Genomic DNA, 17,273 nt, shown 5'->3' on the forward strand with positions numbered 1-17,273 from the left:
AATTATATATATGGGCAAGATATCTTCATGAAGTGTTTGTTGTGTTCCTTGCAATGGTATAGTGAGGATGAGTATAACTTTAATATGCAACAACTTGAAGAATATTCTCCATGGCCTTCCAATCATACCTGTGGCAAAAAACACTACAAATAGCATAGGTAGCATTTCACTTCTTATTTCCTCCATCTCATCCTCCTCTCTTGTCCTAGAGTTGGACATCACAAGAACACAAGCTACAGTATTGGCACTCGACTAGAGCTCATAGAGAACTTGTCAAATGTTTGGATCATTTAGCTATATATGATCTCAAGTTTCTCTATTGGAACTCCACCATCTAGTTCAAACATGTTAACAAACAACTTAAGAGAGAGTTAGGAGACACCCTTTGAGTGAGGGATTGCTGTATTAGCAATAATGGCTGCCTATATAATATACCAGTACCACAAACATTAGCCAGTGAACCAGTTCTGCAAAACATAGTCAAAACTAAAACCAAGAGGAAAATTTCTAGGGGACCCCAAGATCAGCCATCTAAGAGGACCACATTAGATTGGGTGGCCTCTTCCATAAGAAATAGTAATTAAATTGAGGATATATGTGGTGCAATGCTGTTGGGGATAGCCAACCTTGTGGTCCTTTTAGAAATATTGCTCTAGCAAAAATGAGAGAGAGAGAGAGAGAGAGAGAGAGAGAGAGAGAGAGAGAGAGAGCTTTCATATTTTTTTTTGGGGGGTGGGGGTGGATGGGGGTGTAAACATAACTATTCATCTATTTAATCAGGGATCCAAAGATCCCAATAGGAAAACCAGATACAAGGCTTTAACTATGGTGGGAAGATGGAGGGCTCCAAGGGAAGCTGCCTAAATGAGAAGAAAATGAGCCATTAAATCCCAATAGGAAACCAGATAAAGGCTCTAAACAGGGGTTGGAGATGGAGGGCTACAAGAGAAACTACTTAAATGAGAACAAACCCATTTTGCGAAATCATGAGCTACAAGTCCTAGACTATCAATTTCAAGATATGAATGGGATATTGTTGAGCTATGCCAAAGAGAGGATATTTTAATGTATAATTCTGATATATGAATAGGGTCATAATTGTCAAGGCGACGCCTAGGCGTCCAAGCAGTTTGCCTGGGACTTAAGCGACCATCGCCTTATTGCACTACATGTGGCCTTGTGTTTTGGTGCTTATTTATACCAAATATCATTCAAGTATTCCATTTATTGAAGATATTATACATAAAGAAGCAAATATCCCATATTTGAATCCAATAAAAATAGTTTAAAAATCAAATTCCGAAAGGATAAAAAGTCAAACCTCCTAGTCTAGGAACAAAAATTAGATTTTGGTTATAGGGGCGATTTTCAACTTTTAAATATTGGGGTTTTCTCAGTTATAAAAAATTTATAAATCTTATCGTATTAAAACATTGCTAAAACCAAAAGTCCGGTAAAATAATCTTTTGTTTTGATATCCATTAAATTATTTTAATTCAGGTGATTTTAACAACATTCACGCACTTTAAAATAAGTTGGACAATAACATAACTTTGTCATTACAACTCAGATTTTAGTAATCTTAGACTTGTTGGAAAGCTGGTTTTATGTTATACCTAATACAAAAAGTCTCATATAAAAATAAATTCATTTGATCAATCAAACTTATTATAGACCAAGCACATTTCTCTAAATGTTGATTTTTTAGATTTGATGTGGCTAAATGTTGATTTATAATGGCTTGATGTGGCTTAATGTTGATTTTTTTATGATATAAGGTATATGCAGCTTACTAAATAGTTTTAGCAAATAGGGAAAATTAAAAATAACACTTGGTTTTCTTGTTCACCTTCAGTCGGACGCTTGTCACTTAAGAGCTTAAACAGCCCTCCAACGACTTGGCTCACATTGGCGTCGTGACAACTATGAATAGAATATCTTCTTAAAGAATAAATTCAATTGAGGAAAACAAAAGTAAATAACAAAATGCAAAGATAAGTACTTCCAATCATAAACTGCAAGTTTCTGAAATACAAGTTAATGTACATAACCCGTTACAGGATGCTTACATCACAATTTTTTTCTTCAAGCACTAGTTATTGAAAGAGGAAAAGAAATTAAGGACCCATTTATTTAATATTTGATAATTCCTGTATTCCATGTACAAATATAACTCTGGTGTGGTCAACTCTGCTTCTCTTGTAACTTGATTTCTGCTCCTTTTCATTTTCCATTAAGGTGTCCATTGTAAAAAAGAGAGTGTGTGTGAGAGACAGAGAGAGAGAGAGAGAGATTCAGTTACCTTTTGTTCCTTTCTTTTCGTAGTCCTTCATTCCCTGATGATCTAAAGATCATATGTCATTCCTACTTTCAGGAGACGCGTAGGAGGGATATCAAACACCTTAGAATTTTGTCTCAAATTCCTCCTCAAGAAGTTATAAGCATAGTTTATCAATACCTTCTTACCAAATCCAGAACCTTTTCCAGCCATCACATCACTCTCGCCAATTAAGTGAACGATGCCTGCTTGCCGACCCCTGTCCACCTCCTTTAGCTCATACTCCACTACTTCACCTTTCTTCTCTTCATCAACAGTAGTCCTTCCCCCCTCCTCCACACTTCTAGCATTCATCTCAATGCTTCCTTCCCCTCCGCTGCCACTGCCCATTACCGGAGATATCCACAAGTCCTCACTTATGTACTCCTTTAATCTGTTCACCAAAGTTCTTTCAAAGGGCTCATTCTCATTGTGTATATCAGTGTATCCATACCTAACAACACAACGGAAGACATTAAGTTCACGTGGCTCAACTCGCCTGAAGAGGAACCGCTCCTCCACTGGAACCTTGCTCATTGGTAGTGATTTGATAGAGACGAAGACAAGGACTGAATGCAATGCTGGAACATTTGCTATGTAGTGCTCGAAGATGGGTGGGATCCCTTGTACTAGTTCAGAGTAGAAGATGGCGAGTCCAGGGATTCGGTTTAAGTTGGTGTTTGAGGCTATCTCTTTAAGCTTTGCAGGGGATGTCTTGTGCTCTAGCTCATAATAGTATTTCTTTCGGTGTACATAGTTCCACACAAACATTATGGACATTAGGAAAGCAGAAAATGCCAAGGGGAGATACCCACCTTGATCAAATTTGTAGAGCACTGAACTTAGATAAAGGAGCTCAACCGTGCCTATGGTTAGAACATAAACAATTACAAGGAGTATGTTGGTTTTCCATATCATTATCATGATCAGTACTAAAAAGCATGATGTGAGCGTCATCACAAACACCACAGCAATCCCTGCACAAAACCAGAGAAGGATTGATCTGTCAGAAACCAAATGTGTACATATAGGAATCAGGATCAGTCACGTGGAATCCAACCTAGAACCTTAAGGCATTAGGTGGAGAGTACTCAAGTATATGAAGGCACCAAGAACCATAACAAACCGATATGGGGATATAAATTTTATAACTCATACAAGACTCTGATATCATGTTGAAGGGTCCAACCCAAAACAGCTTGGTTGTAATCCCTATAGCATTGAGAAATCAAAACACTAGCGGATATTTAAAGGCCATTAAACTAGAGAAGTATAGAGATGGTTGGTGTAGTTCATAGTTCATACCGTAGGCATTTCCAATCTTAGTAGTTGTCTTGAAAGCCAGAGTAACTGCTACAGAAGCCACCATTAGCATGTAATTGATCTCAGGGATGTAAACTTGTCCTTCATACTTTGCTGATGTGTGAACTATCTTGACACGAGGGAAGCATCCAAGTGACAATGACTGTTGGATGATGGAGAAGGTACCAGAGATCATGGCTTGACTGGCTATGATTGCTGCCATAATGGCTACCACAAACATAGGCCAATACAAACCACCTGCAATATTATTGCAACTTAATAAAAACTGTATCCCAATTGTGTCTCAACTATAAATACAGGACTAAAGGCTACAATCTTCACCTGGAATTGATTTATAAAATGTATGAGCTACGTCTTCATTATGCTTACGGAGGTAGGATGCTTGGCCAGTGTATGCCAAGATAAGAGAAGGGAATGTTATTGAGCACATACTTATTTGTATTGATCTAACTGTGAAGTGTCCAACATCAGCAAACAATGCTTCAGTTCCTGCATCAATCCAATTTCAGAGACACTCACACATACTTGGAATGGAAGAATAGAATTGATTGCAAATTAATGGATTACAGACACCAACCAAGTGAAGTTATGATTAGATAAACCAACCTGTTGCAGCAAGTACGATACCGCCAAGAGAAATCCATGCTTGCTTCTTGTTTCTGTGGAAGTAATCTATGATGTATTTTGGGTTAAGGGCCTTTATAACAGCAGGATCATACTTGATGAAGTTGAAAAGACCAGTGCCGCCGATGAAGGCAAACCATACACATATAATTGGAGCAAAGCTATACCCAACTTTGTCAGTTCCAAATCTTTGACATAGGAACAGACATATCAATATCCCCACTGATATCCAAACAATTCCATCTGCATATTTATCAGGAATTAAGTCAAAACAGATGAAGATTTCTTCTCATACGTCTCTCTCTTTCACACACACACACAGCTTTGCAGTAAGGAACTGAGTACTAGTATCTTCCTATAGTGCTCACTCTGCAAGCACAATTTGTCTACTTCTGATGGGTTTCTACCTAACATGGCCTCCCATCTCTCTCTCAACACCCCCCCCCCCACACAGCTTTGCAGAGAAGGAACTGAGTAGTAGTATTTTCCTAAAGTATTCACTCTGCAAGCACAATTTGTCTACTTCTGATGGGTTTCTACCAAACATGGCCTCCCATCTCTCTCTCTCTCTCTCTCTCTCTCTGACTCACAGCTTTGCAGGGAAGGAACTGAGTACTAGTATCTTCCTATAGAATTCACTCTGCAAGCACAATTTGTCCCCTTCATATGGGTTCTACTAAACATGGTGAGAGATGAATAGATTATGATGGTTTTAGGAGAGTTTCACCCACATTATTACTCCACTTTCACGTCTGTAATACCCTTGGCACTGTTCTAGGACATCAAAAATGGTGGATGAATAGATTTCTCTCTTCACTGTGAATGTAAGAAAATTTGATCCATGATTTTAGGAGAAAGTTTTCATCCCCTATGAAAGAACACCTATCTACGGTGGTAAATGTTCTGCCTCCTATGGTACTAAGTCAATAATACTCTTCTACTATTCCCCGATATCTTTTACGCACCATCCGAACCCCTTAGCCAAGGGATGTCAATGAAGGAATACTGCCTCTATGAGATTATATAAGAAAATTCTATTTTTTCAAAATTTGGGAGAGGGCTTTCTGAGTAAACGACATAGAAAAGCTCTCTTATGAGGTACAGTAAAATGGTATCATATATTGGAGGGTAATAAAGCCATTTCATGCCAAAAAGAAGAGAGAGATATAAACACAAGTGGTAATGTATACCCTACACTGGTAGTTCAGAGAACCTTTTCTCTTTAATTTTTACGATGCTTTTTCCCAAACTTCCATCCGGGTCATGTGGTTCAAGGAATCGGTATCAGATTGCTTGAATTGGGCAACTCTTCTTGATATTGGTAGGCAAAGATACTGATCCACGTATCAGTATAGACAAACGGTAAAAAGATTTAAAAAGCCCAAATTTTTTGAAGAAAATCAGAGGTAAATCTATTCTATTAAGATCGATACTGATACAGTCCAATCTAAATCAATATCGGCAAAGAACGATTCCAATACATTTAAGAAAAAGAAAAAGTCTCTCCGCAAAACAAAGGTAAGGCTATATAAATTATGGCCTTCTCCAGTGGTTGGAGTCAGTGGTTGGAGTCACGTGAACTAAGCATGTTTACTTATTTAAAAAGTGTCCAGATGATACTAGTTTCTAAGCTGATCATGTTGGTCTAAGCTATCATCTTGCCGTTTTGAAAATAGTTAATCAAGAAGATAATTGCTAGCATGGTGATTGATACCCCAGCCAAAAGGTAAAAACGATCACAAAAGGTCATGGATTCTACTCTCCTACTTCACGGAGAAAGCAATGAAGAAATGAGGTTAAATATATTATGGAAAAAGATTCAGTAAATTACTAGTGTTCTCGACGCTCTTACACATAATTTATTGTTAGGGAAAAAGAAGCCTGAAAAGGAGTAATTAACCCGCTCTTAATATTATTATTATGATTAATAATATTATTCTCCTTCCAACCCACTATTTGTCACCCTCTTCATTACTGTGCCTGCCTGCCTGCCTATGCAAGATAAGCCAATGGAGACTCAAAGAACCCTTACCCATATAATAATATGGGAGAGGTTTCTCTAAGCAAGCAACATTAGGAGCATACCAATGAGAAGCAACAAAATAATTTACTAATTAATGTATACTCTCTATGGTAGGCACATAAAACCCTTTTCCAAATAATATTTTCATCATATATCATTTCTTAATTAATTTCTATGATAGATAAAAGATATAGAGAGCAGGTATATACTTTGACTCACTGCACTTGTAGCTTGCGTGATACCTCCCACTGCTGATAAGACTGCGATGCCGTGCCATAAGAAAAATTGAAAGTGAAATTAATTAAAGTTAGAACATATAAACATACATATGAAAAAAACCAAACTATATACATCATCAAAAAAAAAAAAAAAAAAAAAAAAAAAAAAAAACTGAAAACCCTTTCCCCGTCTTCACATCATGTGTAGTAGAGTATCTTGAATTAGGTTCCTCTCCCCTGAAGGTAATCACCTCGATCCATTTCACACCATCCATGAACTGTGATCTTCACATCTCAAAGGTGGTCCTCACAACCCATAAACGGTGTGAGATGGAGTGGGGTGATTACCTACAGAGAAGGGGATCCAGACTCGAATATCCTCCTAGTTCTTCATTTTTAATTTTTTTATTTACTATTTTCTCTAGACAAATTTCCGGAATAAGAGATCTAAAGTCATAGTCACACAAACCATGACATTATATAAAAATGGTGGGATGACATTATATAAAAATGGTGGGGACTACATTTAAAGTCATAAAGAAAGAAAAAACTAAAGACTAGACTGGTGAGGCAATTGGTTCACTCTCAAGTCTCATGCATGAGATGATCATGGAACTTTTTCAAAGGTAGATAGTGAGAAACAGAAAAATTTATTCAATGAAGCTGCCCCCTCAACCACTAGGTTCTCTTTGCCTCATAAAAGAGTTGACTATTGCATTAGTACACATGAATATCAGAACCTAGATATGTGAGTTTTGGCCTTTTTTTAATTGGTGGGACCCACACTTTTCAATTATTTATTTATTTAAGGGTTAATTTAAGATGTGGAAGACAAAGCGTCAAGAAAGAAAGAGAATAAAAAAATAAAAAAACATATGACGATATCATGCATGCACATATTTTTTTTTTTTAGTTATTGATAAATACATAGAAAGACAATCAATCGTGTGTGAGAATCCTCTGTAGTGCGCTACATTGTATAGCACAAATCCTAGAACTGAAAGCACCTTAAATTGCATATTCAGAACTTGGATTATGTGTTTGAGGGTTCATAGCCAATGTATTTACGCTATAATGTGTAGCATACTTCAAAGAACTTCGATCCATCAATCATGGACATCATCACTCTTTTGGGCTTCACACCTTCATTCGGGAAAATTTAATACACTTCACAATCCCCTCCCAAAAAAAAAAAAAAAAAATAATACCAATTTAGTCATTGTGACTTGTTCTTTATTTAGATCTATAATGCTTCGGAGTCAATCAAGGTTTTAAATATCGTTATCATATTAATCAATATATATATCAATATTGGTTGAATCAACACAAATTAATCAAATAAGATCAAAGATTGAATTTTCTTTAAATAAAAATTAACTTCTTATTTGAAATTGGACCAATTAAACCAATATTTATGTTAAGAATATTGATTTCAACAGTAACCGATACGGCACCCAATACCATATTATACCTTTGGTGCTAGCTTCTAAGGACAGTAATTATGACGTAGGCTCACCTGCACATGCGTGCACGCTGCATGTATTAACACTTGTCCTATTTTTCTAAATAAAGTACCGTTCTCTTTGTCTGGTACAGGTGTTACGTGTAGAGAGAGAGGAAAATTAGAGATAAAGATAGAGATAGAGAGAGAGAGAAAGAGAGAGAACCTGAGATAGAAGGGGTGAGAATGCCATCACCGATGACCATAGAAGTACCTAACATGGTAGCGAAAAGGATGAAATTCTTAGCGAATTTGCTATTCTCAAGCTTCGCCTTCACCTTCGACGCTCGTTGGAGGCGGCGATTGGGTAATTCTAACTGGAAGTTTGACACTTCTTTGTCCTCCGCTTGTTGACTTGGTATCAGCCCCACCTTAGCATACCTACATATCAACGAATATAGCGCGAAAGTTCCTCCTACCAACCAATAAAATAAATAAATAATTCAAATTTCCATTTCAAATCTATAAAATTATTCTCAAAATACTCAGTAATTTTATCTTGTTACGTGGCATGACAAGTGCATTGAAAGAGATGTGATTTGATTACATTACCATCGCCGTTGTCATTGGCTTGGAGAACGATGAAGATGTACTTGATGAGAGGGAGAAGGGAAAGCGTGTAGATTATGATGGATAGAACACCAAGTATGTCATCGTTGTTCTTGATCCCATCAGAAAACGTGCTTGAGTATACATACAATGGTGACGTCCCGATGTCACCATATACTATACCTATGCTCTGGAACGCTAGTTGCAATATCACCGTTCGATCCACCACCTGATACACAGATATAGAGTTGCGATAATTAACTTATAGGTGAAGAACTTATGATCATACCAACTCACATCAAATCACTTGAAAGAAAGAAAGAAAGAAAGAAAGATGATGGACCACAAAATCATATTAAACCATATCAATTCATTTTTAGAGAGAGAAAGAGAGAGAGAGACACCTTGGAATGGTGGTGGGCATCCCGACCACCTAATTTACCGGATTCGGCGAACAAGGAGTCATGTCGGCGGAGGTTTTGCCATGAAAGCTTCTTCTCTTCTAGTTCCTTGTTGATTACTCCTTCGTCTTGTGAGCTTCGTTTCCCATCAGAGGAGGCGTCGTCTTCTACCTCTACCACGACCACTGCATCATCACTTATTCTTCTTGACATCTTCTCTTCTATTGAATTCTCACTCTAAAAGAAAGAAAGAGAGATAAAGAGAGAGAGAGAGAGAGAGAGAGAGATTGAGATTGTAAAAGATGGAAGACTTAATAGGGTATCTCGAGGATATTTATAAAGGTTTATAGAAGGGCCCGTCCATAGATACCTGCTTATAAGTAGAGACCTTTAGAAGGGCCCGTCCATAGATACCTGCTCATAAGTATAGACCTTTTTGTGCCTTTCACTATCTGATGTAAACCAAATAAGACAAAAAGAATATCATATAATCTGGTCAATCAACAATTATTTTTACCCAAAAAAAAATCATAATTATTGTTTGGGATTTTGTTTTCAAAACACAAATTTGTGAGGCTTCTGAGATGGAACTCCACGCGACATCTACATAGTTGAGATCCTCTATATGTATGTTCATCTGTATGTGTTTTCTAGGTGTTAATATTCTTCCTTTTTGTTTTTATGAATGGCTATAAATGAGACATTTTGACACATGAACTGTATGAGCAGGTAAACGTACGTATAGAAGTTCTGAAGATTCACATGATTAGAATATGAGAGGGAAAATAATAGAGAACCCCATGAAAGAAGGAAATTGTACTTGGTCTTCGTGTTGATTCTTTTCCTTCATTGTTTATATGTCATTATTGCACTTTACAATGAAAATAAATCACTTGTGACAAGAGAGTATTAAAAAAACCAATTATGGTTAAGCAAATTAAGACCTCTAATATATATTATTGGAAAAAGATCATTGAATGGACGGTATAGGTATGCTTTCACATGCTTTCTTACATCATCACCATGTGGGTTTCTCAGTATCACTCTCTCTCCTCTTTAATCATGTTAACCTTTTTATTCACAAATTTTCTTTTGCACCATGATTTGTGTGGCATAGGAGATTCCCCCGTTACTATCATTGTGGGCAACCCTCTACCTACAATATATAGGGAGAGGTTTCTCTTAACAAAACGAGTGTAACTTAGGGTGTAAGGCCCCATAGTATCTCTGTGGACAACTCTCTTCCTACAATATATAGGGAGAGGTTTCTATTAGCAAAACGACTGTAACTTAGGGTGTAAGGTGCCACACTATATTTATGGGCAACCCTCTACCTACAATATATAGGGAGAGGTTTCTCTTGGCAAATTGAAAGTACCCTTTTCACCAAAAAAAAAAAAAAAAAAGAAAAAAAACAAAAGAAAAAGAAAAAGAAGACCGTAACTTAGGGTGTAAGGCCCCACACTATCTCTGTGGGCAACCCTCTACCTACAATATATATGGAGGGGGTTCTCTTAGCAAAGGGACCGTAACTTAGGGTGTAAGGCCCCACACACTTTAGGTGAATGGGCTTCATAGGCTACAACATAGATACATTTATGTTTGGCATATCGGTTTCTATTTTGTAATCAAGCTCAAGATAATTAGGTTATTTGACTAATTGTTTTACAAACGGGCCCATAAATATGGGCTAATTGGTTTATAACACAATCAATTATCGATCGATCACAATATTTGATTCGTCTCGACTGTCAAACATTACCTTGCACAACAAAATGTCGGATTATTAATTTGTTGGAGCTTGAGCCCCACATGCATGTTTAGAAATTGATCGGGTATTAGTTCAAGTTAGACCTATCAATGCATGCCAACTTTTGACAGCCATACCGTAACTAATGCTACCTTATAAAAAATTAATTAATTGAAAAAAAAAAGGTCAAAGAAAAGAGGCTGCGTAGCATACCCTAATGTCTCTATCTCCCTTCCCTCTTTTGAAATGATATATTTACCAAGGAGAGAAATTGACATAAAGAGATACTAGCATATGATATATAATCAGAGAAAAAACACGATCCCATAAAAATTATTTGAGAGAAATAACACTAATTGATCACATGACTTCTGTGTTCTTACACAATAGTTTGAATTATCGTTCTATTTTTTATAAAATAAAAAATCTCATTCATATTAGTGGTCCTGTGCATGTTCCCTGACATAAGCTACAAGGTATACTCGGAGAAACTCATTCCCATTTATATATAAAGGAGAGTAGGAAGGCAAAGCCAAACACGCATGTATCTTGTCGTATGTAGTAGAAGTAATCGTTGGAAAGATGGCCCGTGGGACTAGTTTTGGTTTGGATACTGGTCAAAAAAAAAAAACATCATAGGAAAGATGGTAGAAGGGAATAAGACATCCTAAAAGTCAAAAGTTCTCAACCGTCCAAGTGGGACTGATTGACTTTATTTCGTTAGTTCTTTTGTAAGTGTGGGCCCAATTAAATCTTTCCCCTTACTCGGTCATGTCATAACCAATTAATCAAGGTTTTAAGTATTGGATTATTCGTATCGGCCATATTATATTCTTAATATTTGATCTTGATATTGAAACAAATATAAAATATATATAAAAAAAAGGGAGAGGGATAGGCATGTGTTAGATTTTAACTATAGGATTTAATTAACTTAAATTATAACACCATTGGATTGAGGGAATAAGATCCAAACCTTCAGTCCAATGTTGTTACATCTTTTCTCTCCCTCTTTCTTTCTTTCTGTTACTAACCCGTGCCGTTGCTTGACCCAAGTCCTAAGACCTCGACATTTGCCTTATTGCTTCAGGCAGATCAGATTAAATGTAGGCGGTCCTATATTTGAAATCTTTTATTTTAATCAATCAAAGCCAGCCATGGAAAGCGATACGAAGGAAAAAGATGAAAAACAGTAAAAAAAATAAAATAAAAAAATAAAAAATAAAAAATAAAAAATAAAAAATAAAAAATAAAAAATAAAAAATAAAAAATAAAAAATAGAAAAATAGAAAAAATACAGAAGAAAGAAAGAGAGAGAATGTGAAGTAAAAAGGGAATTTCAAATATGGGGGAGAATAGACACCAGGAAGTAAAGAACCAATGTGCGTGGAGTTAAAAAAAAAATCCACAAAAATCCATATTTCTAAAAATGTTGTATTGAAGATCCATTTAATGGTGGTTTCTGGGTTCTTTCTGATCGACTCATCAAAACACATTTGCTTGATTGCTTTTGTTCTATGTGCTTCTGTTTGGAGGATCCAATCAAACTTTTCCCATGAGAGATGACCTCTGTTTGTGAATCATTTTTTTTTGGTAATTGTTTGTGATTCGTTAACATTGCACACAAAGTATAGAGAGAGAAGAAGAAGAGAGCGAGGCAAAGTACAGAGAGCATAATAGGTATTGGTTTTTGAGTTTGTGAAATGGGAGATGCAGAGATAGGTAGGTACGGACGCAGAAAGAGGGAGCAGGGGAAGGAGAGAAGGGGAAGGTGGGGGGGGGGGGGGGCAGGGTAAGATGGTAAGTTGCAGAGGTTTAACGAGAAGGATGAGCGAGTGAGCATGAGCGGAGGTTAGCAGCCAAGGGCAAGCGAAGACTCAGAATTGGCAGAAGGGATCGATGGATTTCGTGAAAGGGAGGGGGCAATGGAGATGAAAAGGAAGGGAGAGGGAGAGTGACCGTTGAGTGGCAGTGCTGGGAAAATTATGCAAGATTATCATCTAACGGTCAGTAGATGCTAGCATTCTTTATCTTAGGTAATCCGCTAGCATGCCCAGCTTTTTCCCTAAACAAAAATAAAAAGCAAAGTAAATTTGACCAATCGATCCATCCAATATTGGCCAATATGAAGATTGATATTATATTAGTATCGACTAAGATATCAATATTTATATTAGTCTCTTTGAGAATTAGTCGAGGTGAGTAAGCTAGCTTGGACACCTTGGTTTAAAAAACAAAAAACAACCAATATCAATATCAATACCAATATCGATAACTAAATCCATAATCGATCACAACTCATAACCCTCTTGCCTGCACTTGGGATTTGCCCCTATGTGAAGTATAATGATTTTTTTTTTGGATAGTATGGAGGGGCATTCATGGAAATAAAAGAATACATATCATCATGAAATCATAGATTTATTTTTGTACATTTCATATGTATGTATTCACTTTTGGTATGGTTCAATGTTATATTTGTTTAAAGCTCATGCTGTTATAATGAAAAGCTATGAAGGGACATTTATGAAAGAAAAAGAACAAATGTCATCACCTGATTGTATGTAAAATGTGAGAAATGTACACATACAGATATGGTTTGAAGTATCAATCTCATATCAACCGCATCGAATGATCCAGATGAGTCTCAGCACCCACCAATCCTGTATCTGTGTATCTGTGTAATGGTACAAACCAAGGGTTTAAAAAAAGAAAAAAGGGCAAAATCATTTGATCAAAGTTGATAAGCTGATCCATATCAATACTGTATCAGTATCGACAAAGACCATTCCAATACTCGATACCATGACCTTAAACCAGAGAGAGACCATGATTTTAGATATCACATTGGTATTCGACCTTATCGGTTGATGTGTATCGGTATTGGCAAAACCACCCGATGAGATCAACACCAACGGATACGAGCCATGATATCGATTCCAACATCAATATGGCCAATACATAAAACCCTGATCGAGACTATTCCGTTAAAGAATTCAATTTGGAATTTTTTACCCAAACTCCCCATGCACTTTGCTTCTTCTTCCCTCTTATTTAACCCGGAGCGAGGTTTTAAAACTCGGGAGTTGCTGGTATTGGTTTCAGGAAATAATCAACCTCTGCAATTCCCTGAGAACTCATATCTCCTTTTCATTTCAGGAAAGCAATCGCGCAACGGATTGATTAGTCAATTTTGCATGTGAATCTACTATAAATTCGATTTTCCATGGTACTAATGCTTTCCCATCTAATATTAGTTACATCGTTCAGGAAGATAAAGCGGGATTACCAATCTTTAGAATGTAATCTTTCCTCTTTTGCAGGTTTTCATTTTGAGTTTTGCCAGTGTCAGAGTGATTTGTATATCATCAGTTGGGGTAAGACGGACTATGTCCCCCCTTTTGTTTCTTCATTATTTTGTTTCTCTTATTTAATAACATTTTAGAGGTTTCCCCGGTTCCAGATAATATTCGGATAAAAAAGAAGTTTTAAAACTCGGGATCGATCTCAAGATTAACCTCAATCATATTGATTTAAATTGGATTGAGTCTAAAAAAAATAGTATTTTGAATCATTTTACCCTTAAAACCTTACCATTCGAAATCGATATTGAATTTGTCAGATCAGTAATCAATCTCAATTAATAACGATCCAATCCAAGAAAATCTGACTGATTCGATCTGATTTTTAAAACTATGACCCGGAATGTCAATAATCAACTAGCCAATTCTTCAAGTTGCAAGAAGGACTACATCTTAAATTCACCTTATTCCTAATCAATGTTCCCTGCCAACCCTACGCTTAAAGAGGCACACACACAGAAGAAGGACCAAAATGGATTTTTTTTTTTTAAACCTTTTGAAAAATACAACATGGAAGTATTGGTCTAGATCTAAATTTTGGAACTGATTAATAAATGAGATGGGTTGGTTTTGAGACGGGTCTCCCAATGGTTTCAGAATCGAAATTCTGGTATAGAATCTGTTATAATCGAAACAGTCGCGATCCATTTCAAACCCGAATCATATATTTGGTGTTGGTGATCAAAATTTGGTAATTTTGGATTTATTAATGGTATACTTAGTAATGGATATTTCTTTCTTTAATTACAAATTTGGTTCATATTTTTATTTGTATGCTTAAAGGTCTTTATTTGGTTATTTGTGTATTTATAGATGGATATTTAATCATTTGTATGCTTATAAATGAATATTTAATTAATTATATACTTTAAAATGGATATTTAGTTGCCTATATACATATGTAAAAAATTTAGAATTTTTGACAATGTGATAATAGTGCTTTGAACCGATTCTTAAGAATGGATATTTAGTTACTTATGTACCTGTTCATACAATCACAAAGAATATGTTTTAAGGAGAAAAATTTCCTTCACTCATAAAGGATGCTTCACGCATCATTCTAGGGTTTATAAGTCCTTATAAGATTTTTAGTATTTTTCCCAAAACATCCTCTCGATTCCCTCATGTCTATCCATAGCACTGTGGTGAATGAATTCCCAATCATCGTGGCCTTAGGAAAACTTGGTCCTATGTTTAATAGAAAACCATTTCTTTTTCTAGTGAAAAGGTTGGTTGGTTGGCTGGCTAGGCTTGAGCATCATGACAAATTGTTAGTTGAATAATAAATAAATTACTAATCAAATATTGTCCTAAATAGTGTGCTTCATTAATAACTATATTATCCTTAGAAGATGATCTAACCATAATACTCATAGACCATTTCTTCTTTGAATTTTCTCATTAGAAGATATCCTTAAGAAAGATTGGATGAGAGGGAGAGAATGCACTCTACTTGATGTCATAGAACAATCACATGCCAGAAAGATATAATTTTTTTTTTTAGGTCAAAAAGGGTTCTCTACTTACCTATAGTGTTTTGTTGGAAAATGGAATATGAATTTAAATATCTGTCACGTGGTAGTTTAGTTAGTTTCAATAAATTATATTTAGAGTTTTTATTGAAAAATTCAAGATTTATGGGAAAATGCGCAGCAGTGGTAGGAGTGATTGTAGGCATGCATGGATATATATATATATATATATATGAAAATGCATGTCAACATATTGAGGGGTATTAGGCAAGACTAGTTAGGCCTTCGGCCTGGATACCCGTTGTTAGCAATATATATATATATATATATATATCATACTACTATATAAAAGTATGTACTCCCCTTCTTTGGTATATTTTTTCAAAAAGACCAAAAAACCATTGACATCTACTCAAAAAAATTTTCAAATGACCAAAAAGCATTGAAAAAAATCTCCAAATGACAAAAAACCCCTCAAAATGGAAGATGAAACAAATAATAATTATATAATTCACTACAATACTCTATAATTATTATTATTATTATTATTATTAATAAATTCACTATAATTCTCTATAATTATTATTAATAATAATAAACTCACTATAATTCTCTCTCTCTCTCTCTCTCTCTCTCTCTCTAAACGTGGAGGAGAAAGAGAGAGAGTATAGAGAAAATAGAGAGAATTATGGAGAATGGGGAGGGAATGAACAATTATGGATATATTAAAAATGTAAATAAAAACAACCCCACTCATCCTCTCACTGTCTTTGATAAGTAATTCCTATATTATTTCTCTCTCTCTCTCTCTCTCTCTCTCTCTCTCTCTCTCTCTCTCTCTCTCTCTCTCTCTCTCTCAAGAGAAAAGGGAAGTAATTCCCAGAACAATTATGGAGATATTAAAAAGGTAAATATGGAGAGAGATACACTAAAAAAAAAACCACACTCATCTTTTCACCCCTCAAAATGGAAGATGAAACAAATAATAATTATATAATTCTCTCTCCCTAAACGTGGAGGAGAAAAAGGAAGTAAAACTCTTTATAATTCTCCATAATTAATAATAATAATAATAATAATAATAATAATAATAATAATAATAATAATAATAATAATAATATCATACTACTATATAAAAGTGCGTACTCCCCTTCTTTGGTATACTTTTTCATAAAGACCAGAAAACCATTGACATCTACTCAAAAAAAATTTCAAATGACCAAAAAACACTGCAAAAAAATCTCCAAATGACAAAAAACCCCTCAAAATGGAAGATGAAACAAATAATAATTATATAATTCACTATAATTCTCTATAATTATTATTATTATTATTATTATTATTATTATTATTATTATTAAATTCACTATAATTCCCTATAATTATTATTAATAATAATGAACTCACTATAATTATCTCTCTCTCTCTAAACATGGAGGAGAAAGGAAAAGTGTATAGAGGAAATAGAGCGAATTATAGAGAATGGGGAAGGAATGAACAATTATGGATATATTAAAAAGGTAAATATCGAGTGAGATATACTAAAAAATAAAAAATGACCCCACTCATCCTCTCAGTGTCTTTGGTAAGTAATTCCTAATAATAATTATCTCTTTCTCTCTCTCTCTCTCTCAACGTGTAGGAGAAAAGGTAAGTAATTCCTAGAACAATTATGGAGATATTAAAAAGGAAAATATGGAGAGAGATACTAAAAAAAAACCCCACTCGTCTTT

The 17,273-nt window shown here is 35.3% G+C and overlaps 1 protein-coding gene across 1 annotated transcript; it reads right to left on the minus strand.

The window, feature by feature from the left end:
- Positions 1-1,975: 1,975 nt before the first annotated feature.
- LOC122057705 (potassium transporter 5-like) lies at positions 1,976-9,228 on the minus strand. Its single transcript, XM_042619914.1, has 8 exons — positions 8,960-9,228; positions 8,559-8,784; positions 8,173-8,421; positions 6,497-6,547; positions 4,247-4,507; positions 3,962-4,129; positions 3,623-3,877; positions 1,976-3,294 (listed from the first exon to the last, which is right to left on the minus strand). Exons 1-8 carry the CDS (start codon positions 9,167-9,169, stop codon positions 2,345-2,347), a joined length of 2,370 nt encoding a protein of 789 aa, XP_042475848.1. The 5' UTR covers positions 9,170-9,228; the 3' UTR covers positions 1,976-2,344.
- Positions 9,229-17,273: the final 8,045 nt, after the last annotated feature.

The sequence above is a fragment of the Macadamia integrifolia genome, chromosome 12, assembly GCF_013358625.1.
Source record: "Macadamia integrifolia cultivar HAES 741 chromosome 12, SCU_Mint_v3, whole genome shotgun sequence".
Classification (NCBI taxonomy): Eukaryota; Viridiplantae; Streptophyta; class Magnoliopsida; order Proteales; family Proteaceae; genus Macadamia; species Macadamia integrifolia.

Coding starts and splice junctions, on each gene's coding strand:
- LOC122057705 (XM_042619914.1), bottom strand. CDS start 9,169: ATGTCAAGAAGAATAAGTGATGATGCAGTGGTCGTGGTAGAGGTAGAA. Junction 8,422..8,558: donor AGCCAATGACAACGGCGATG/GTAATGTAATCA, acceptor ATTGGTTGGTAG/GAGGAACTTTCGCGCTATAT. Junction 3,295..3,622: donor TAAGATTGGAAATGCCTACG/GTATGAACTATG, acceptor GGTTTTGTGCAG/GGATTGCTGTGGTGTTTGTG.